Source organism: Chlorocebus sabaeus, chromosome 16 (genome assembly GCF_047675955.1).
Source record: "Chlorocebus sabaeus isolate Y175 chromosome 16, mChlSab1.0.hap1, whole genome shotgun sequence".
Classification (NCBI taxonomy): domain Eukaryota; kingdom Metazoa; phylum Chordata; class Mammalia; order Primates; family Cercopithecidae; genus Chlorocebus; species Chlorocebus sabaeus.
In genome coordinates, this window is record NC_132919.1 from 71,782,266 (window position 1) to 71,806,193 (window position 23,928).

Genomic DNA, 23,928 nt, shown 5'->3' on the forward strand with positions numbered 1-23,928 from the left:
CTAATTTTTTTTTTTTTTTTTTTTTTTTGGTAGAGACGGGGTTTCGCCATGTTGGCCAGGCTGGTCTTGACTCCTGGCCTCAAGTGATCTGCCCGCCTCGGCCTCCCAAAATGTTGGGATTACAGGTGTGAGCCACTGCGCCTGGCCTCTGTCATCCCTTCAAATGTTCTTTCAGAACTGAGGCATGCAGAGGCCGGAAGACAGGCTGGGCTCACCAGGGTGGTTATCTCTGAGAGAGGACACGGGTGAGGCCAGAGGCCTCTCCCTGGAGAAGGAGGTAGGTGGAGAAGCTGGGTGGCATCCAGATAAGGAAGAGCAGCATCTCCTTGAGAGTGTACACAGGAGCATGGATGGGGAGGGAGGCTGAGTGCTCCTTACAGGCCCACCCTGTTCCCTCCAGGTGTTAGCTGCTGTTGTCCTGGGTCTTCAGTGTTGACCATCGCATGGCATTTGGGCAGCTGGTTCTGCTGGGTTACAGTCCTCATGTCCCTGGCACAGACATAGCCATTGCCTGCTGGCACTTGATACCTACTCATATTCCATTTCTCTATTCCAAACACTGAATTGCATGGCCCAGGGCGCCGTGGTGTGCACCATTGTCTGGCCCAAACTCACCTAGAATACATATCAGGATCTCCTACGCACTGCTTGGGTCCAAGAAGTGGTTCTGGCCTTATCTGCCTCCAGCTTAGTTATAACATGGCTTATCTAAAGGCTTGGGAGGTGAGGCACCCAGCCCTACCCACCCGTCCAGGAAGTTCCACACCTGGACTACTTTCAATTTCATTATTTTAGCTTCCTGAGATTCAGAGGCCAGGAACTGTGCAGAGATCTGCAGCGGGGATTCTCACAACTTCCATTTCTGGTGAACAGCTGAGGTCAGAGAGGAGGTGGGTACCACTTGAGATGGGCCTGTGGTTCCCGGGCACTGTCTTTCCAGACACCTGGAATTCCCAGGGTGGTGGTGAATTGAGAGGCAACCACCATGATGAGGGCAGAGACAGAGAAGGAAGCATTGAGTGGATAAGTGCCTGGAACAGGCAGAAGGGATGTAGGGGAAGGTGACCAAAGGTAGGATGGGGAAGTGGATCCCAGGAAGCTTTTGTTTCTTCTGAGGCCAACTTACCACCACCTCATTGGGAAATTGTTGGTAGGGAGGCACCCATCCAACTGCCTTGCAGAATACAGCAAGGCAGGGAGCCCAGGAATCAGAGCCAAGGGAAGAAACGACCAGTTGAGGTTAGTAATGTGAAGTCTGGCAATCGTGCCCCTCATCCCTCTCTGGTTCCTCTGTTCGTCAACATTGGCGCTAGTCTGGTTGGGGCATGGTGGGCCTGCCTTTCCATCCCTCAGGCCCCTTGGAACAAGGGGGCAACTCTGCTGTGGGAAATGTAGAAAATGGGTCTCACTTTCCCTATTTGGGACAGTAGCTGCTGCTTTTTTCCTCCAGATGGGTTTCATGAAGGGCAGAGGAGAATCTGGGATCTGTGATGTTTAGCCCTCTTTACTCAGTCATGGCTGCCTCACCTTCTAGAAGTAAGGCAGGCAAATCATTCCAGGTACTGGTTGTCCTGGAACCTTTGGTTCTTCCCTGACCTCATGTCATGTGTGTCTGTGTGAAGAAAGTCTACCAAACAGGCTTTGTGTGAGCAACGAGGCTGTTTATTTCGCCTGTGTGCAGGTGGTCTGAGTCCGAAAAAGGAGTCAGCAAAGGGTGGTGGGATTATCATTAGTTCTTACTGGCTTGGGATAGGCTTACAAAGTACATTCTCAAGGGGAGGAGAATATTACAAAGTACCTTCTTAAGAGCAGGGGAGACTATATCGTATCAGGGTGGGGCAGGAACAAATCACAATGGTGGAGTGTCATCAGTTAAGGCTATTTTCACTTCTTTTGTGGATCTTCAGTTGTGATACCCTACCTTGTTTTAACCTGAATTGACTCTCCCTTAGCTGAGAGAGCCAGACAAACTCCATTTTGGCTCCTTCACTTGCCGCCCCTTACCCACCCCGCTTCCTCAAGGACTTAACTTGTGCAAGCTGACTCCCAGCACATCCAAGAATGCAATTAACTGATAAGATACTGTGGCAAGCTATATCCGCAGTTCCCAGGAATTCGTCTGGTTGATAGTACCCTAAGCCCCCACATTTGTGTCCGGTTGATGGTACCCAAAGCCCTCGTGTCTATCACCTTGTGATAGATTTAAAGCCCCCGCACTTGGAACTGTTTGTTTTTCCGTAACCATTTGTCTTTTTAAACTTTTTTTGCCTGTTTTACTTCTGTAAGATTGCTTCAGTGAGGCTCCCCCTCCCCTTTCTAAACCAAAGGATAAAAGAAAATCTAGCCCCTTCTTTCGGGCTGAGAAAATTTTGAGTGCTAGCCGTCTCTCGGTCGCCGGCAATAAAGGACTCCTGAATGAGTCTCGTAGTGTGGCATTTCTCTACAACTCTCTTGGTTACAACACAGTTGCTTCAGGCCGTCTGGATGTATATGTGCAGGTCACAGGGAATATGATGGCTTAGCTTGGGCCCAGAGGCCTGACACCTCAGGCTGCCAAATGTGGAAGATTTAAATACTTGAACCAATACCCTCCTCCCAAAAACTGAAATTGGCTTCTATTTCTGAGTTAGTCCAGGTGCAATGTTCGGCGTATTTGAGGAAATCACAAGAATTATTGTTAAGGAGATGGATGCTGGAGGGGATATGATTGCTGTTAGAGGCCTCATGGATGCTGATAGATTCCACTGCTTCCATCTGGTGGGGAAGAAGAGAACTTTCTTTGGATGCCGGCACTACATGACGGCCTCACCCTGATGGACATTCTGGACACAGATGGGGACAAGCAGTTAGATGAACTGGATTCTGGGCTCCAAGGTCAGTATAAGGTAGATGACAGGTGGCTAGCCAGGAGGCATTGACCATTTGTATTCCATCTCCTTCTCAATTCACCATTGTTATCAACCAAATCAACCAATCAACGAAACTGTGGAATTTGTTTGTACACATCCACACACCTTAATTTAAGAAATGCACGGAAGAGCTGCATGGTGGGAGGAGAGTGGGAGAAGTGGAGATTTATTTCCATTGGAAACCATTCCTAAATGGTCTTTCTTTCCCATTTTTCCCTTGTAAAACAATCTGCTTTTAATTTAGCAGAGCTCTTCTCGTGTGTTTATCATTGAAGTGGATAAGTAAGTGAGGGCAGTTTGCTTACTGGTTAAGAAAGGATGCAGGCTTTAGGGCTGGAAGCACCTGGTTTCAAAGCCTGGCTCTGCCTCTTATCAGCTGGGTGACCTTTGGACAAGTTGTTGTATTGCTCTAAGTTTCAGTTTCCTCATGTGTCAACTCTAGAGGACTGTTGTAAGAATCAAATGAGGGCCGGGCACGGTGGCTCACTCCTGTAATCCCAGAACTTTGGGAGGCTGAGGTGGGCGGATCACGAGGTCAGAAGATTGAGACCATCCTGTCTAACATGGTGAAACCCCATCTCTACTAAAATATATATATAAAAAATTAGCCAGGCATGGTGGTGTGTGCCTGTAGTCCCAGCTACTGAGGAGGCCGAGGCAGGAGAATTGCTTGAACTCAGGAGGTGCAGGTTGCAGTGAACCAAGATTGTGCCACTGCACTCTAACCTGGGTGACAGAGCAAGACTCTGTCTCAAAAAAAAAAAAAAAAAAAAAAGAATCAAATTAGAACAAATTACTTCAATCATTTATCAGTGTCTGCCACAAAAGGAGAACTTAATAAAAGTTAGCTCCCATCATCTGGTGGTCATGGTGGTGATTCTTACTATCCTTTCATGTTCCCTGGCTGTCAAGACTGAAAGGGGAGTTGCTGATGAGCAGAAATCCCTAAGATATTGGGGGAATTTATGGAAGAGTCAAATTATTGCATCCCCCTGCCTCTGATCTCAGTTATTCCTGGGGTACTTGGGTTTCAGAAGCCCCAGGGTTTAAGTGTCAAACTCTCACTTGAGCCCACACTGGAATATGGTGAGGAGTTCATTATGTTTCACAATGTGAAAAAATATTTCATAATATGAAAAATGGCAAGGAGTTCATAGCTCAGACCTCTCTGATACAGTCTGTTTCTTTTTATGAGGTCTCATGCCAAGAGATGGAAAAGAGCTCTAACAGCCCTGAGCAGTTTTAGAGTATTACAATGTGCCAGGAAGTGCTTTAAGTGACCGAGAGCGGTACCCAGATTACTTGGAGGTGGTGGACCTTTCCACAAGTGGAGTTTCGTTAAGCAAGCAAGGGACTTTTGGAGAAATTTCAGATTCGCATTTTTCAAAGACTGAGTCAATGCTCTGAAAAGTAAACTGCCAAGAGCCAATTTGCTAAAAGCCAGCTCTCAAAAAAAAAAAAAAAAAAATCAGTTTGCCAAATGATCAATTCACTGGAAATGGAAAAATACTTTAACCCAGAACTAGGATGTTTTGCCACAATAATATTACTCCTCCGTGACAGGGCAAAGTGTAAGTCTGGAAAAAAAAATTGACTAAGTCAGTCAACTTCCTTTAAGGAAAAGCTCATCTGTGTGCAGACAAAATTCGGAGGCAGAGGTGAAACCAAACTTAAAAAAGAAAATCCTTACAATAATGGGAATTGGTAATTTGAATTGATTTTTAGCTTGGTCTGCTCCCTATTTAAATGGGTTATTTTGTAACTATGTAATGCTGATGGTGCAGTTAAAGTGTGCATAGGGCTGGGCACGTGGCTCACGCCTGTAATTCCAGCACTGTGGGAGACCAAGGCGGGTGGATCACTTGAGGTCAGGAGTTCAAGTCCAGCCTGGCCAACATGGTGAAACCCTGTCTCTACTAAAAATACAAAAATTAGCTGGGCGCAATGGCACATGCCTGTAATCCCAGCACTTTGGGAGGTCGAGGTGGGCAGATCACTTGATGTTAGGAGTTTGAGACCAGCCTGGCCAACATGGCAAAACCCTGTCTTTACTAAAAATACAAAAATTAGCTGGGTGTGGTATTGCATGCCTGTAATCCCAGCTACTCGGGAGGCTGAGGCAGGAGAATTGCTTGAACCTGGGAGGCGGAGGTTGCAGTGAGCCATGATTATGCCACTGCACTCCAGCCTGGTGACAAAGCAAGAGACTCTGTCTCAAAAAGAAAAAAAAGTGTGCATAGAATTTTTTGTTTGTTACTAAAGTCCATAGGATTTTTTGTTTGTTATTAAAGTCCATACTTTATTCATATTAACTTTTTTTTTTTTTTTTTTTGAGATGGAGTGTCGCTCTGTTGCCTCGGCTGCAGTGCAGTGGCGCAGTCTCGGCTCACTGCAACCTCTGCCTCTAGGTTTAAGTGATTCTTCTGCCTCAGCCTCCCAAGTAGCTGGGATTACAGGCGCACGTCACCACACCCGGCTAATTTTTTGTATTTTTAGTAGAGACCACGTTTCACCATGTGGCCAGGCTGGTCTTGAACTCCTGACCTCAGGTAATCCGCCTGCCTTGGCCTCCCAAAGTGCTGGGATTATAGGCATAAGCCACCGCACCCAGCCCATGTTATCTTAGTTTTGACCTAGTGTCCTTTTTCTATTGCAGAATCCCATCCAGGATCCCACATTACATTTAGTTGTCATGTCTCCTTAGGCTCCTCTTGGCTGTGACAGCTTCTCAGACTTTGCCTGTTTGGGATAATCTTGGCAGTTTTGAGCAGTACTGGTCAGGGATAGTGTAGAATGTCCCTCTGTTGGAATTTGATGTTTTTTTCATGGTTAGACTGGGTTCTGGGTCTCGGGGAGGAAGACCACAGAGGTAAAGTACCATTCCTATTACATCACATCAGGGGTATGTACCATCAATATGACCTATCACTGTTGATGTTGACCTTGATCACCTGGCTGAGGTAATGTTTGTCAGGTTTCTCTACTGGAAGTTACTCTTTTTCCTCTTCTTCATATAGTACTCTTTGTGCACATCGTTTTTCTTTTTCTTTTTCTCTCTGATGTTTTTCTTTTCTTTTACACTGCTCAAGACGCAAATGGTCCCTAAGACATTTGTGTTTCGTGTACACACAAATAGTGATTTCAGGCATTGTTTCCAATTCTGTCACATTTCCACCAGTTCCAAAATGGATTTGTCTTTGGAAATCCAGTCCTGCCTCCAAAACCTAGCAATGGGAGCTCTTCCTCCCCTGTAAGTTCCCATCTGGGAGGTTGGAGACAAAGGCACGCAGCCCCTTCAGCATGCCCACATATCATCCATGAACCCTGGGGCAGCAACTGACTCAGAACCAAGGCCCTTATTAGTGCCTGATCAATCAGGGCAGAGTCCATGCATGTGGGTGACTTTCCAGGGTTGCCTCACTTCATACTTGTGTGGTTCATACAAACAACAGCAACATAACTGCTTTTTTTTTTTTTTTGGAGATGGAGTCTGGTTGTCGCCCAGGCTGGAGTGCAGTGACTTGATCTTGGCTCACTGCAACCTTCGCCTCTGCCTCCCAGGTTCAAGCGATTCTCCTGCCTTGGCCTCCCAAGTAGCTAGAATTACAGGCATGTGCCACCACCCCTGACTAATTTGGTAAAGATTGAGTTTCACCACATTGGCTAGGTTGGTCTTGAACTCCTGACCTCATGTGATCCACCCACCTCGGCCTCCCAAAGTGCTAGGATTACAGGCATGAGCCACCGCGCCTGGCCCTAATTTTTGTGTTTTTTAGTGGAGACGGGGTTTCACCATATCAGCCAGGCTAGTCTCAAACTCCTGACCTCAAGTGATCTGCCTGCCACAGCCTCTCAAAGTTCTGGGATTACAGGCGTGAGCCACTGTGCCTGGCCTTAATTTCCCTAAATATAGGAAATAGACATTAGTAATATTCTCCTACTGTAGATGAAGAAACAAAGAGGTTAAGTGACTCACCCAAGGTCGTATGGTAAGAAGGTGGAGGAGTGGGCTCCAATCTGGGATCCTGTGACCCCAGGTAACTGAGCTTCTGGTGAGAACAGCATTTCCTGGACAGCCACAGCTGGAGCGCTCCCTCAGAAGGCAAGGGGATGGTGGCATGGAGCCCAGGATGGGGCTGCCCCAAGGAGGGTTTTTTGGAGAGAGATCTTTTGGGGGTCCGCTCCAGAGTGACCTTTACCATTCTTTTTCCAGGTCAAAAGGCTGAGTTTCAAATTCTGGATAATGTAGACTCAAAGGGAAAGTTGATAGTGAAATTGCCCAAAAAAATAACAATTTCAGGCAGCTTCCAGGGCTCCCACGATCAGAAAATCGAGATATCTGAGAACCGGATATCCCAGCAGTATCTGGATACCCTTGAGAACAGGTGAGGTTGGAGTTGGGCAGCAGGGAAGGAGGGGAAGAAGCCCATCTTGGGCACCAAGGGATTCAAGGGTGGCGGACCTGCTCTTTTATTTGTTTATTTATTTTTATTTTTATTTTCCCTGCTTTTCATTAGCTTTGTGGGGGACTGGCTCTCTAGGGCAGCCTCTCACTCTCTACTTCCAGGATTCCCCCAGCCTGCCCTTTACACAAGCATGCCTTCCTCTTCTCTGCCTCCAGAAAACCTTCTCATTCACCCAGGAGCAGCCTCCAGGAAGCCTTCTGAGGCCCCCAGTTCACTCATATCCCTGCTGTTCCCCAGGATGGTTAATTCCTCTGACTTAGACAAACCCGGTGCTTTTTTTTTTTTTTTTTTTTTTGAGACGGAGTCTCGCTCTGTCGACCAGGCTAGAGTGCAATGGCACGATCTCGGCTCACTGCAACCTCCGCCTCCAAACCTGGTGGTTTAAGAGGCATTCTCCTTTGCTCTCCTCTGCTCTCCTGCACTGAGCTGCCCACATCAGTATTTTGTGCTTGTTTGCCTCTGCCTTGTGGGCAAGCCAGTGGCTTCCATGTTCGTCTTTCCCACTGGACTGGAAGCAACTTGTGACAAGGGACTGACTTTCCTAACCTTTCTGTATTGACTCCAAGCACATAGTAGGTACTGAGTGAAAGAGAGCTGAAGTGAAGCACAGTGAAAGCAAAGCAACCCTTGGAGGACATTTCCTGCATGGAGTGCAGCCACCCCACCCCAGCAGGGTGGCACCAATCAAATGCCACAGAGGTGCTGGTAGCTGGTGGGCAGGTGCTTCCAATTCAAGAGGACAGCACTAGCCATGCCCTCAACAATAGTTCTGTGGTTGTTTTCTTCAGCTGGGATTGTTGGAGATTGAGGAGTAGCTCAGGGGAAGGTGCCCCACAGCTTTCCTGGCCTTGCTCTCCTTGAGTGGAGTGGGAGCAGGTGCCTTTTTCTTTTTCCTTTTCTTTTTATTTTTTTCTTTTTTTTTTTGAGATGGAGTGCAATGGCCCATTTTTGGCTCACTGCAAACTTTGCCTCCTGGATTCAAGAGATTCTTCTGCCTCAACCTCCCGAGGAGCTGGGACTACAGGTGTCCACCACCATGCCTGGCTAATTTTTGTATTTTTAGTAGGGACAGGGTTTCATTCACCATGTTGGCCAGGCTGGTCTCGAGCTCCTGACCTCAGGTGATCCACCTTGGCCTCCCAAAGTGCTGGGATTATAGGTGTGAGCCACTCCGCCCAGGCCCCCTCTTTTTTTATTAATAAATTAAAAACAAAGGCTTACAATAAAATTTTACTGGTCCTTTGAATTACCCCTCCCTACCACAGTAAGGAGGGCCCTCGGAATTTTTCTGAGAGAGCTCAGTGTTTTCTTTTCTTTTCTTTTCTTTTCTGTTTTTTTTTTGAGACGGAGTCTCACTGTGTTGCCCAGGCTGGAGTGCAGTGGCCGGATCTCAGCTCACTGCAAGCTCCGCCCCCTGGGTTCACACCATTCTCCTGCCTCAGCCTCCCGAGTAGCTGGGACTACAGGCGCCCACCACCTCACCTGGCTAGTTTTTTGTATTTTTTTAGTAGAGACGGGGTTTCACCGTGTTAGCCAGGATGGTCTTGATCTCCTGACCGCGTGATCCGCCCGTCTCAGCCTCCCAAAGTGCTGGGATTACAGGCTTGAGCCACCGCGCCCGGCCTCAGTGTTTTCTATTATAGAATGCTTGTTTGTCAGGTGAGGGTATTGGTATCTATATGCGGGGTGGGGGCACTGGATAGGTAGGGGAAGGTCATTGGAGGCAGGGACCCATGTCTTCCTTGAGGGCCTTTTGATTGCAAATAGAAACTCCATCAGACATTTTAGGTCATAACATGAGTTTCCTCCAGCGGGAATGGAATCAGATGCTTCATGAGCCTAAGGTCAGGTGACGCAGCTGGCTCCAGGGACTGGTGCAAGGAACTGGAGTCCCTCGTCAGAGAAGAGGGTGTCTTGGGCTTCACCGATGCCTATCTCAGTGTCATGGGAAGGGCACTCCCTTTGGATTTACACTGACCAGGGTTTGAATCCCAGCTCTACACTTACTATCTGTGTGGCCTTGGACCATTCACAACCTGTCACTAAGCCTCAGTATCTTTACGTGGAAAGTGGATGTAATTCTGCCTACCGTCACAGGATTGTGAAGGTTAAGTGGAAAAATGTGTCTCACAGCTGGCACATTGTAATCCTCCATAAATGCTAGTGAATTCTTGCCCCACTTTGTTTGTATTTATTTATTTACTTATTTATTTTGAGATGGAGTCTTTCTTTGTTGCCCAGCCTGCAGTGCAATAGTGCAGCCTTGGCTCATTGCAACCTCTGCCTCCCGGGTTCAAGTGATTCTCCTGTCTCAGCCTCCTGAGTAGCTGGGATTACAGATGTGTGCCTGGTGATCCACTCACCTCAGCCTCCCAAAATGCTGGGATTACAGGCGAGAGCCACCATACCCGGCCTCTCGCCCTACTTTGTACCCCACCCCTACCTCCACCCCAAGGTGGGTAAAGTGAACTACGATGAGGTGCTGTGTTCCTTGGTTTTCCAGTCTCAGAAGCGATTAATTTTAAATGGGAACTGGCTCATGGAGAGGGAGAAGAGTCAGTGGGATGTAAGACCCTGAGATCCTCAACTCTGATCTCTCTCTACTGTCTCCAGGAAGCTGAAGAGGGAACTACCCTTTTCATTCTGATCAATTAATAGGAGAGAAAACCTGTATCTGGTGACAGAAACTCTGGAGACGGTAAAGAAGGAAACCCTGAAAAGCGACCGGCAATATAAATTTGGGAACCAGATTTTTCAGAGTCATCTCAGCTATGAACACAAGGTTAGGATCCTGGGAGGCAGGAACTGTGAAGGTCAGCGTTGGCCCACGCACCGCAGGTCAAGGCAATGCCAGCCCTAGACTCTTCCTTCACTCCTCTCCTAGCAGCCCTGCTGCTCTTGGCCACATTGCCCCAAGAAAGGGTGGGTGGCATTGCCCAGTCCCTCCCTTGTTACTCTCTAGCGATGCCCTCTTTTCATTTTCATTTTCTTTCTTTCTTTTTTTTTTTTTTTAAAAATAGATATGAGGTCTTGCTATGTTGTCCAGGCTGTCTCAAACTCCTGGTCTCAAGCAATCCACCCACCTCGGCTTCCCAAAGTGCTGGGATTACAGGTATGAGCCCTGCGCCCAGACTTCATTTTCTTTGTACATTTCCCATGGTTCATCATTACACAAGTGTATTTTTGCTTGTTTGTCTGTCTCCTTTCTAGGAGGCAGGAGGACAGGAGCCACGGTGCCTAGAACAAAGCAGCTCCTCAGTAAACATTTGTTGAATGAACAGTGGCAACAGGATGAGTTTTGGCATCAGATGTGGGTTCAAATTTCAGCTCTGCCACTGTTTTTAGCTGTGAGACTGACTCACCTGGTGACCCCTCAGAGCTTCAGTTTTCTCGTCTATAAAATGGGGATACAAATGACTGCCTCACAGGATTGTTTGGGAAATCAGGCAAGATAATGATGTAAAAGCACCTAGGGATCTGTCAATGTGAGCTCCTTTTTCCTAGGGCCAAAGGGAAGTGACCATCCTCCCAAATCGGGTCCTGAGCTATTGAGTAAAGCAGCTTGTCTTCCCCAACAGGGAGACGATGAATAAGCAAAGGCTCATGGGGAACAGGATGGGGAGACCTAAACACACCAGTGAGGTGGGGGGTGGGATTCAACCAGACTCTGTCAGCTTAGGGTGGGTGGCTGGTGAGCTTGGAGGTTGTGGAGGGGTCCAGGGAAAAGGGTGGATTCAGCACTAGGAAGGACTGAGGCTCCATGCTGTGGCCTGGGGACCTGGACCCGCTGACCCAGGATTTGCCTGAACATGACATAAGAGTCGTTAACTCCTCTCCCAGTCTCCAAAGAGAATAATTGTCTTTTTTGGCTGGGTGTGGTGGCTCACGCCTGTAATCCCAGCACTTTGGGAGGCCAAGGCGGGCGGATCACCTGAGGTCAGGAGTTCTAGACCAACCTGGCCAAAGTGGTGAAACCCTGTCTCTACGAAATATATAAATATTAGCCAGGTGTGGTGGCGTGTGCCTGTAATCCCAGCTACTTGGGAGGCTGAGGCAGGAGAATTGCTTGAACCTCGGAGGCGGAGGTTGCAGTGAGCCGCGATCTCACCATTGCACTTCAGCCTAGGCAACAAGAGCAAAACTCTATCTCAAAAAAAAAAAAAAAAAAAAAAAGGTTGTCTTTTTTTTTTTTTTTTTTTAATTGGAGGCTGGTGTGGGGATTGAGAGGGACTGGAGAAAGGGAATTTACAGAGTGAGAACTGGTCTCTCCAATAACTTGTTTTTTCCCTCCCTTTTTGGTGCTGGTTTCGATATTTGTTTGAGGGACAAAACAAAATCCTTTCCAGAAGGTGAGTGAGCTGCTGCTGGGCTTCCTGTTCGTCATTTCAGAATGGACAAGAACACTATTTTTAAAAATGGAATTATAGAGTGGTTAGGTCCAAGGATGTGGTAGGATGCACCCACAGGTGGGAACCATGGCAAACGCAGGAGAAAAATTAGCCTGTTGGAGAAGAGTCTGGATTGTACGTTGGACTAGGGTTTCCAGGCTGCTCCTAGGACAACTTTGTGCTGGCAGTCAGCTGGATCCTGAGCTTACAGCCCTCCCTGAAGGCTTTTTGGCCTAGGAAGCACAATTAAATGACTTGGCCAGTTCCAGCATGACAGCACTGGCTGTGAAAAGGGTCCTGGACTGGAGTCAGGCAGTCTCAGGGTCTAGTCCCACCCTGCCACTCACTAGCTCTACAGCCTCTCAAGTCACAGTTTTCCTGACTTTATTTTAATTTAATTTAATTTTTTGAGACAGAGTCTTGCTCTGTCACCCAGGCTAGAGTGCAGTGGTGTGATCTCGGCTCACTGCAACCTCTACCTCCTGGGTTCAAGCAATTCTCCTGCCTCAGCCTCCCAAGTAGCTGGGATTACAGGTGCCCACCGCCATGCCCAGCTAAGTTTTTTTTTTATTTTATTTTTATTTTTAGTAAAGACAGTGTTTCACTATATGTTGGCCAGGCTGATCTCAAACTCCTGACCTCAAGTGATCCACCCACTGTGGCCTCCCAAAGTGCTGGGATTACAGGCGTGAGCCACCGTGCCTGGCCTTTCCTGACTTTGAAATAAAGGAGTGAGACTAGAAGATCCCTGTGATTCTGAATTGTGTGGCTTCCTCTGGAATTTCTAGGTTTTCCCCTTGATGCCAGCAGGGTTGTACTGCCTAAGAGAGCTTGGAAAGAGATAGAGAAGTCTGACCCAAATTTGCAGAGCGACTGAGTGTATGCTGCCCCCTTTCTGGGCCTTGGCTTCTTCCTCAGTCATCTAGGCACGGTCCTATGACTGCCTGTTTTTGAGGATATGGGAGGGGTCTGCAAATACAGTGCTTTCCCATTGACACACACTGATGAGGATGCAGGCTCCCTGGTACCACCCGTCACCCGTGAGGGCTCAGATTGCAAGAGTGAAAACTTCCAAAACTTCCATCTGCAGAAGAGAAGTCTGCAGGGGACTGGAGGTGATCTAAAGATTCTGAAATAACTCTTCCTCTCTCTGCAGAGAAGGATGGTGCTTCATCCTGTTTAGGTAAGGGTGATAGCCAAGTGTGTTCAGGGTGGCTGCACCAACCCACCCTGAGTGGCTCAAGGCTGCTGCTCAGGTGGGGTCAGCTGAGTAGGTATGAAGGAGGGGCACTGCCTGGCAGGTTTCAGCTTTAGTCTGGAGGCTGCATCTGTCTCCTCTAAACGCAGTGGTTCTCATTGGTTATACCCTGAAATCACACGGGGGAACTTTAAAACTAGTGGTGACTGAGTCCCATCTCCAGAAACTCTGACTTAATTGTGGGGGTGTGGCCTGGACCTCAGGATTCGGAGTAACTCCTCGGGTGATTCTCATGCAGTCAAGGTTGAGAACCACTGCTTTAACTTTCTCCAAATCCTAATTACTTCCAGTGTGGCCTGAGGACTGCACTTTGAATGGCAAGGACCAAATAACGAAGTTTTTGTTTTTTCCGGGAGGTGGAGAAGAATTTGGGATTGGGACTAGACTGGGGGTGAGCTGGGGAGATGGAAGATGGAAGTGGGGTCAGTGGGAGGCAATGATGGTAGGTATCTCAGAAGAAGGATGCTTAATTTTAACACGGAAAGATTGGAAGAAGGGAAGATACAAAGAGGTGGTCTCCAGAAGACAGGCAGACAAATAACAGAGCCTCAGAAATAAAGCCTTTTGGGCTGGGTGGCCCAGGTTCTCAATTGCTGCCTCTACAGGAAAATCTTTGGGTCTTTTGGTTCGGAGGATTCCAGAAACATGACGGAGAAGTTGGAGAACATGGAAAGTGTCCTCCAGGAACTGACGGAGGACAAGAGGAAAGATGTGCTAAACTTCCTCACTAAGTGCCTCGGCAGGGAGGAGCTTTGGCAGGATCTAGAGCAAAAAGTAAGAGCCCCTAAGAAAGCACTGGGGCAGAGAGAGAGAGGAGCCAGAGGGGAGGGCAGTTGGCACAGTGAGGATGGTCTGCTGTGGTGAGACTGGTGCTCATCTCCCACAACTCCTGGCCCTAGGTATCTGAGGTCCTGATTTTCGGGGAGCTGCAGATGGAGGACCCAGTCAATCGTCTCCTAAGCAGCCTTTTTAATGCTGCTGGGATCTTGGTAGGAGCGCGTGCAGAAGCCATTCTGGACTTCCTGGATGCCTTGCTAGGTGAGGAAGGGTCTCGCTGTAGGCTGGGGTGGAGGAAGTGTGAGCAGAGAGGCCTGTGGGAAGTCACATCTTGGGAGGAGGGGCTGCACATTGCTCTTCACAGTTCACAGGGGGGTACCCCTTCATGTCTTCCTCAGGCCAGGCATTGAGAGGGTGGTTCCTTGTCTATGACCTCCTGCAGGCCAAGAGGGAAGCAGGAGTCGCTCAGAGGCCCGTTTGGAGCAACTCTCATCTAGCACTCCCAGGGGCTCTCTGGAACCTTTTGATGATGCATGTTCTGGGTGTGATCAGCCACTGAGGCCCTGTCCCACCATGTATCTCTCCTTTTTGCCAACCACTCTGTTTCTTTACCCCCAGAGCTGTCTGAGGAGCAGCATCTTGTGGCTGAGGCCCTGGAGAAGGGGACCCTTCCTCTGTTGAAGGACCAGGTGAGACAGCCTGGGCTGAGGGCCAGGGTCATAGTGGAAGGGAATGCCCATATGCTCAAGGGACCCGGAAGTCCCAGGGTACAGCCCCTTCTTATTCCATAGTTTTCTGCCAGCTCACATCCATGCAGCTGGTTTGTGACAATTCCCTGGACACAGAGTTGCCAGGACAATTTGTAATGGGTTCTTTAGGCTCTGTTGTTTATCTATGGGCAAGAGAGGGGTGCAAATTGGTTAGTCTGAGGATAGCAGCTGGTGTGATCTTGAGTTCCAGTGCAGATTGACTAGCAGAGCCTGCCACTATGTTGAGAGAGTATGAAGCTCCCCGGGCTCTGCAGGAAAGAGTGCCATGATGGATTATTACGTCTGCCTGTCGGCTCAGCAGTAAGGAGTGTGGCCAAATATTTGCCATTTCTGGTATATCGTTATTCCTAGCTTTTACAATCTGGTGGGTTTCCTTGCAGGTGAAACCTATCATGGAGCAGAACTGGGATGAGCTGGCCAGCAGTCCTCATGACACGGACTATGACCCTGAGGCACGAATTCCCTGTGTGCTGTATGTTGTTGTCTCTATCCTGCTGGAGCTGGCTGAGGGGCCTACCTCCGTCTCTTCCTAACCACAAAAACCCTTTCTCCCCACAAGCCTCTGGGTTCTCCCTTCACCGGTCTGTCCTCACCGCCATCGTCACTACCATCCTGTTACCAGCGGGACCTCTTTAAAACAAGCAGCCAACCATTCTTTGATGTATCCCATTCACTCCGTATTAACGTCCAAAATCAGCCTGGATTTTATGCTTCTAATTAAAAGTGGCAGGTTGTGCATGTTAATTTTGTCTCTTGAAGCCTCACTAAATGACAGTAAAGCAATAGAAGAGCTTTGTATAAACCTACAAGGATGAAAAGAATGCAGCAGCAGATAAGAAACTTTAACACATCTTTGGAAGCTAGAAAGCAATGAAAGGAGTGCAGGCTGGGAGGTGTAGGACTGGGAGTAGACAGGAGATTGCTGTTTTTATCATCAGCCTTCTATTTATTTATTTATTTATTTATTAATTATTTTTGAGACAGAGTTTTGCTCTTGTTGCCCAGGCTGAAGTACAATGATGTGATCTCGGATACTACGACCTCTGCCTCCTGGGTTCAAGCGATTCTTCTGCCTCAGTCTCCAGAATAGCTGGGATTACAGGTGCCCGCCACCATGCCCGGCTAATTTTTGTATTTTTAGTAGAGATGGTGTTTCAGCCTTGTTGGCCAGGCTGGTCTCAAACTCCTGAGCTCCAGTGATCCACCCCCATTGGCCTCCCAAAGTGCTGGGATTACAGCCGTGAGCCACCGCACTTGGCCAGCCTTTTAGTTCTCTTTGATATTTTTAAAGAAACTGTAATTAAAAGTTAAAGAAATATATGCTTGTTGTAAACCATTCAAACATTTCCCAAATATAAATGAGCAGGTAAAGTTACTCTGTGACCTACCCTTTCTTCGTAGAGACCCAGAGAGGTAAGTGAAATATCAGAACATTAAAGTAATTTTGCCCCAGGTGAGGGGGATTGAGAATTGGCAAATCCAGGCAAAGTAAGTTTGGGTTTGGCTAGCCTCCTGGACTGATGGCTCCAGAAGCCAAGGCCAAGGGCCTATCCACGTTTGGGAGTCTAGTAAAAAGAAACCTTCCCTACCATATTAGACTAATCTCAAACGGCTACACTGTAAGGGTTAGGGTGAATCAGCAGTAAACTTACTGTTCTTACTGCACGCCCAGGGGACTGCAGGGAAGACTTTCTTGATACTGAGTGAGGAAAAGGTTAGCAAAAGGAAAGGAAAAAAAAATTCTGTGAAAACCACAGCCCAGTCTTTTCTCAGAACTTAGCCTCTATTTGTATCCTCTGAGAATTCCAGAGAATCTCAAATTGTGAACTTGGTTTTTGGGGGTCTTGGATTGAATGGACCCCCAGATGCCTGTCAGAACCAAACACAAATTACCTCTGGAGGAAGTAATCTTCCACAAATATATATATTTGAGACATGGTCATGCTGTGTCACCCAGGTTGGAGTGCAGTGGAGCAATCACAGCTTACTACAGCCTCCACTTCCCAGGCTCCCTCCTCAGCCTCTTGAGTAGCTGGGACTACAGGTGTGCACCACCATGCCTGGCTAATTAAAAAAATTTTTTGTAGAGATGGCATCTCCCTGTGTTGCCCAGGCTGGTCTTGAATTTCTGGGTTCAAGTGATCCTCCTGCTTTGGCCTCCCAAAGTGTTGGGATTACAGGTGTAAGTCACTGTGCTTGGTTGGCTAAGGCACATACGTTTTCCTTTTGAGAGATGTGGTATCGCTTTGTTGCCCAGGCTAGAGTGCAGAGGTGCAATCATGGCTCACTGCAGCCTCTACCTCCTGGGCTCAAGTGATCCTCCCACCTCAGCCTCCTGAGTAGCTGGGACCATAAGTACGCACCACCATGCCCCATCTAATTTTTTTTTTTTTTTTTGTAGAGATGGGGTCTCACCATGTTGCCAGGGCCTTACTATGTTACCAGGGCTGGTGTTGAACTCTCAGGCTCAACTGATCCTCCCTCCTCAGCCTCCCGAAGTGTTGGAATTATGGGAGTGAGCCACTATGCCGGCTTAAGGCACATACTTTCAAGTAACTCAAAAGTCAAGGGAGAAATCCTAATGGAAGTTCTAATTTTTTTTTTTCTGCTTAATGATAATAAAAATATACATATCAAACTTGTGGAATTAAGCTAAAGACTTTTTTTTAAGAGAAAATATATGTATCACCTTAATTGTTTGTGTTAGCAACATAAAAAAGCTAAAAAAATCGAAGAGCTAAGTATTCATGTCAAAAAGCTACCAAAGAAAACTCCAAAACAAACCCAACAACAAGCCCCTCCTTTCCCCTCCAAAAAAGCCTCAGCAAAATATATCCAGGAAAAAGAGAAGAAAAAGCACACGAATTGATAAGAAACAAAAACATGAAGAGGATCAATAAAGACAGACATTGGACCTTTGAAATGACTCACAAATCTCTGACAAGAGTAATATTTTATTTACTTATTTATTTGTTTGTTTGTTTGTTTATTTATTTTGTTTTTGAGACAGAGTCTCTGTCTCCCAGGCTGGAGTGCAGTGGTGCGATCTTGGCTCACTGCAACCTTCACTGCCTGGGTTCAAACAATTCTCTTGCCTCAGCCTCTTGAGTAGCTGGGACTATAGGTGCACACCACCACGCCTGGTTAATTTTTGTATTTTTTAGTAGAGACAGAGTTTTGCCACGTTGGCCAGGCTGGTCTTGAACTCCTGACTTCAGGTAATCCACCCACCTCGGCCTCCCAAAGTGCTGGGATTACAGGTGTGAGCCACTGCGCCCAGCTTGACAAGAGTGATAAAAAGAGGGAGCAAATATCATCAGTTTTAGGAGTGAAAAGGGAACAGTTCTAAAGATGCTACAGGCATTTAAAAGACAAGAGGATATTAGAAACGACTTTATGCCAATAAATTTGAAATTTTAGGTGAAATGGGTGTTATCCTAAAAAAATAAAATTTCCCAAAATTGACCCAGAAAAAAAATAGAAAACATGAATAATCCTCTAAGAACAAAGAATACTCTATCAAGAACAAAATATTGGCCAAGCATGGTGACTCACACCTGTAATCCTAGCACTTTGGGAGACTGAGGTGGGTGGATCACTTGAGGTCAGGAATTCGAGACCAATCTGGGCAACATGGTGAAGCCCGTGTCTACTAAAAATACAAAAATTAACTGGGCATGATGGCGTATGCCTGTAATCCCAGCTACTTAGGAGGCTGGGGCATGAGAATTGCTTGAATCTGGGAGACAGAGGTTGCAGTGAGCCGAGATCATGACACTGCACTCCAGCCTGGGCGACAGAGTGAGACTCTTTCTCAAAAACAAACAAAATATTGCCACAAAGAAAATTCCAAGCCCAGATGGTTTCTTCAGTTATACAATTAAGTATTTAAGAATAAGTAATTCTAATTTCACACAAACTTTTTCAGAGACACTTTCCAATTCATCCATAACACTAGCAAAACTTAACAAGAACAATAAGAGAAAGGAAGATGCAGACCAGTCTCATTTATGAGCTTAGATGAAAAAACAGCGAAACAAATCAGCAAACCAAATCACCTTAGAAACAGAATAATATAAACTGGATTTATCTGGGATTTCAAGGTTGGTTTAACATTGAAAAATTAATGTAATTTACCACACTGACAATTTAAGAAGAAAAATGACAGGATCATTTCAATAAAGACAAAAATACATCTGACAAAATTCAATATCCATTCATGATTAAAATTCCTAGAAAACTAGGAACAGGGCCAGGTGTGGTGGCTCATACCTGTAATCCCAGCCCTTTGGGAGGCCAAGATGGGCGGATCACTTGACATCAGGGGTTTAAGATCAGCCCGGCCAACATGGTGAAACCCCATCTCTACAAAAATACAAAAATTAGCTGGTCTTGGTGGCGGGTTCCTATAATCCCAGCTACTTGGGAGGCTGAGGTGGGGGAATTGTTTGAACCCGGGAGGTGGAGGTTACAGTGAGCCAAGATCATGCCATTACACTCCAGCCTAGGGGACAGAGCCAGACTCCGTCTCGAAAAAAAAAAGAAAAAAGAAAACTAGGAACAGGATGAAATTTATTTAATCTGATAAGAGTATGTACAAAATATATATAGTAAATATCATATTTAATAGTAAAGTGTTATAAGCTTTCTCTCTGAAATCAGAAATAAGACAAGGATATTCACTATCACTGTCTATTTGACATTGTACAGAAGATCTAGCAAATGCAGTTAAACAAGAAAAAGCAACAAAATATGTAAGAATTGTAAAATATTGCATTACTTACAGATGATCTAATGTATACATTGAAAATCCAGAAGATTTACAGATAAATTATGAAATTAATAATTTAACAATTTTCTAAAATCAATATGTGGACCAATCGTAATTCTATATATACCACTAACAAATACAAAACGAAATTTGAAAAATACAATGGTAGTAGCACCAAAAATATGAAATATTTAGGAAAATGTTGAACTGAAGTTCTGAAAGAGTTGAAATATATTGTTATAAAATCTTGCTGAGGCTGGGCGTGGTGGCTCACACCTGTAATCCCAACACTTTGGGAGGCTGAGGTGGGCAGATCACTTGAGGTTGGGAGTTCAAGACCAGCCTGACCAACATGGAGAAACCCTGTCTATACTAAAAATACAGAATTAGCTGGGCGTGGTGGCGCACACCTGTAATCTCCAGCTACTCCAGAGGCTGAGGCAGGAGAATCACTTGAACCCGGGAGGCAGAGGTTGTGGTGAGCCAAGATCACGCCATTGCACTCTAGCCTGGTGACAGATCGAGACTCTTTCAAAAAAAAAAAAAAAAAATCTTACTAAGAGAACTTAGAAAAGACTTAAACAAAAGAAGAGATACTACATTGAAGGATTAGGAGACACAATATTGTAAAAATGTTAATTCTTCTCAGATTGATTTATGGATTCAGTACAATCCCAATAAAAATCCCAACAGTTGAGTAAATGAGTGTGTTTGTTTGTGTGTGTTTATGTAGGTGTGTAATTTAATAAGCTGATTCTAAAATGCAAAGGGGCAAAAACAGCTATGAGGCTCTTGAAGAAGAATAAGGTGGAAAGACTTGTTCTACCAGATCCAAGACTGATTATGAAAGCTGTAATATTTCAGTGTGGCACTGGAACAGGGATAGACAAAAGCAGAATGAAAGAGAGATCTCAGAAATAGATCCCCATGTAAAAATGGACATTTGATATATGAGAAAAGTGTCACTGAAGATTAGTGAAGAAAGGCTAGACTTTTCAATAAACGGCGCCAAGACAACTGGATAAACATGTAGATAAAAAATGAAATTTGGCTGGGCATGGTGGCTCACACCTGTAATTCCAGCATTTTGGGAGGCTGAAGTAGGAGGTTAATTTGAGCCAGAAGTTTGAGGTTACAGTGAGCTGTGGTTGTGCTACTGCACTCCAACCTGGGTGACAGAGTGAAACCCTGTCTCTAAAAAGAAAAAAAAAAAAAAATGAGTCAGCTGTGGTGTCTCATGCCTGTAATCCCAATACTTTGGGAGGTCGGGGTGGGCAGATCACCTGAGGTCAGGAGTTCGAAACCAGCCTGGCTAACGTGGTGAAACTCCGTCTCTACTAAAAATACAAAAATTAGCTGGGTGTGGTGGCAGGCGCCTGTAATCCTGGCTACTCAGGAGGCTGAGGCAGGAGAATCGCTTGAACCTGGAAGGTGAAGGTTGCAGTGAGCCAAGATCATGCCATTGCACTCCAGCCTGGGCGACAGGTCGAGGCTCCATCTCAAAAGAAAAGGATCCCTATTACACAGTATACATAAAAATTAAATTCCAGATGGGTTATAGATCTAAATGTGAAAGGTAAAATGATAATTATATTAACATTAAAAACTTCTGTTCATCAAGATATATCATAAAGAGGGTAAAAAGCCCATGGAGTGGGAGAAGATATTTAAAACACATGCAACTTACAAAGGGCTAGTATCCAGAATGTACAAAGAACTAATACAAATTGATAATAAAAAGATGACCCATTAGAAAAATAGACAAAATATTTGAAAGGCGCTTTCCATAAAGGAAAAGCCAAATGGCTAACAAATGTATAAACTGATGCTTGACCCCATTACTAATCAGGGAAATACAAATTAAAACCACTATGCAATAACATTATTCCCTCACCAGATTGGTAACATCTAAAATCTGACAATATCAAGTGTTGGTGAGCACCTGGACAAATGGGAACTTTCATATACTACTTCTAGGAAGGTAAACTAGTACAGCCACTTTGAATAACAGTTTGGCATTACAAATCAAAGATTTGCCTACCCTGTGATCCAGAAATTCAACGTTGAGGTATAGACCCTAGAGAAATGTATGCACGTGTCGATCAGTGGGATACACTCATAAGAAAGTTCTTTAGTAGGATGTCATTAACAGCCAAAAACTGGAAACAACTTGAATATTCATCAACAATAGGATATGGATAAACAAACTAAGGTATATTCATACAATGGAATACTATACAGAAATTGATATAAATGAACTAAAGCTACACAAGATTAATCTTTGGAAAGAAAGTACAAAAGAATATATTCAATATTATTATCTCCACATAACATTCAAAAAAGTAATCATATTGTTTAGGGATCTACACTTTGGTGGTAAAATTCCAAGAAAGGTAAGGAAATAACTATTATGAAATCATCCTTTTTGGTGGAAAAGTGATATGATTAGGAGAATCATATCTGAAAGGGGTGGAGCATGTGAAAGGGGTGAGTTTCAAGAATGCTAACAATATTTTATTTCTTCACCTGGGTGGCAGGTAGCTCAGGAGTTTATTTGATAATTATTCATTAAGCTACAGTTTTATGTTAAATATACTTTTCTGTATCCATGATGTACTTCACAATATAAAAGGTGAAAAAACAAGAGAATGGTGATGCTTACTGTTCTCTTTGAAGTTTTTGTGTGTGTTGTGGCAGTGTAAACCCCTTCTCCATCTGCTTTCTGAAATCTTTTCTCAAGTCTATCACCCTTATCTCCAAGGGACAGAGTCCTAAGCTGCCATCTAGGTTACAGTGGCATCTAATGAAACAGTACAGTACTGTGCTGTACTGACAAAAGGGATGAGAAAATGGTCTTTGCCAAAGATGTACTGTACTAGAAAATGATAGAGCCAGGGCCCGGCATGGTGGCTCACGCCTGTAATCCCAGCTCTTTGGGAGGCTGAGGCAGGTGGATCACTTCAGGCCAGGAGTTCAAGACCAGCCTGGGCAACATGATGACATGATGAAACCCCATCTCTACTAAAAACACAAGACTTAGCCAGGTGTGGTGGTGCACACCTGTATTCCCAGCTTCTCAGAGGCAGGAGGCTAAGGCAGGAGAATCGCTTGAACCGGGGGGACGGAGGCTGCAGGGAACCGAGATCACGCCACTGCACTCTGCCTGAGTGATAGAGCAAGACCCTGTCTCCAAAAAAAAAAAAGAAAGAAAGAAAGAAAATGATGGAGCCAGGACCAGAATCAGAAAGTCAGGGTCCTTCCATTTATGTTACAGATGTCTTCCTCACTTGCTTTCTGTCACCCAGGGTAGACATGCTTTGGGAGATGCTTTAAAAACCACTGGGGCCAGTCGTGGTGGCTCACGCCTGTAATCCCAGCACTTTGGGAGGCCGAGGCAGGCAGATCTTGAGGTCAGGAGATTGAGGCCAGCCTGGCCAACACGGTGAAACCCTGTCTCTACTACAAATACAAAAAGTAACTGGGCGTGGTGGTGCGCACCTGTAATCCCAGCTGTTTGGGAGGCTGAGGCAGGAGCATTGCTTGAACCAGGGAGTCGGATGTTGCAGTGAGCCGAGATCGCACCACAGCACTCCAGCCTGGCGACAGAGCGAGACTCCATTTCAAAAACAAAACAAAACAAAACTAAAACATTGGATAGTAGGCTCAAACAAAGCTGGGCCATAAGGAAAGAAAAGGGAGGCACATGTACATATCTCCAGCTTCAATTTAGTCTTTCCTCTCCATTTAAAATTTGGTTGACTTCCTTCTAAGTGAACCACACTCCAGGAAACCCCAGAAATAAGGTAGGGTCCAGGAATCTAAATTGGAGCTGTTCAGTCAAAGCTGTGCGAACTACATCTACAGAAAAAGGACTTCAAGCTCATTTGGACTGAAGTGTGCTTCCTCTGCTCTCTGCACTGCATGCAAAACCTCAATGGTTGGTGTTAAAAACCTACTTTTGGCTGGCCGCGGTGGCTCATGCCTGCAATCCCAGCACTTCGGGAAGCTGAGGTGGGCAATCAAGAGGTCAGGAGATTGAGACCATCCTGGCTAACATGGTGAAAATCTGTCTCTACTAAAAATATTCTAAAAAATTAGCTGGGCGTGGTGGCTAGTGCCTATAATCCCAGCGACTCGGGAGGCTGAGCCAGGAGAATCACTTGAATTAGGGAGTCGGAGGTTGCAGTGAACCGAGATTCCATCTCAAAAAAAAAAAAAAAAGCTACTTTTAAATTTTTTACATTTGTTGCTTCCTGTTTCCTTATCTTGTTTTCCAAACAGCTTCATTGCTCTTTATTTGCTTCTAGATTCTGATACCAGATATCAATGTGTCATTACCCTGGGATGATCCAAAGTGACAGCATAGCATCTGTTTATCAAACTCCACCTCACAGCTGACCCCATTGCAAGCAGTCTTTGTAACATGAGATCACTCTGGAACTGTACTTTCTTTTTTTTATTATTTTATTTTATTTTTTTGAGATGGAGTCTTACTCTGTCACCCAGGCTGGAGTGCAGTGGCGCTAAGGGAGGAGACCACACCTCATATCGTTTTATGCCCAATTTCTGCCTCCAAAGAAAGAAGAAGT

The 23,928-nt window shown here is 45.6% G+C and overlaps 1 protein-coding gene across 1 annotated transcript; it reads left to right on the forward strand.

Annotated features, from left to right (window-relative positions):
• Positions 1–2,557: 2,557 nt before the first annotated feature.
• GSDMB (gasdermin B) lies at positions 2,558–15,303 on the forward strand. Its single transcript, XM_037993812.2, is given in 11 exon segments — positions 2,558–2,794; positions 2,797–2,874; positions 7,123–7,294; positions 9,989–10,157; positions 10,880–10,971; positions 11,693–11,724; positions 12,920–12,965; positions 13,627–13,795; positions 13,921–14,059; positions 14,417–14,487; positions 14,949–15,303. Coding segments are annotated over 11 exon segments (1,275 nt in total). The 5' UTR covers positions 2,558–2,640; the 3' UTR covers positions 15,102–15,303.
• The last annotated feature ends 8,625 nt before the right edge of the window (positions 15,304–23,928 follow it).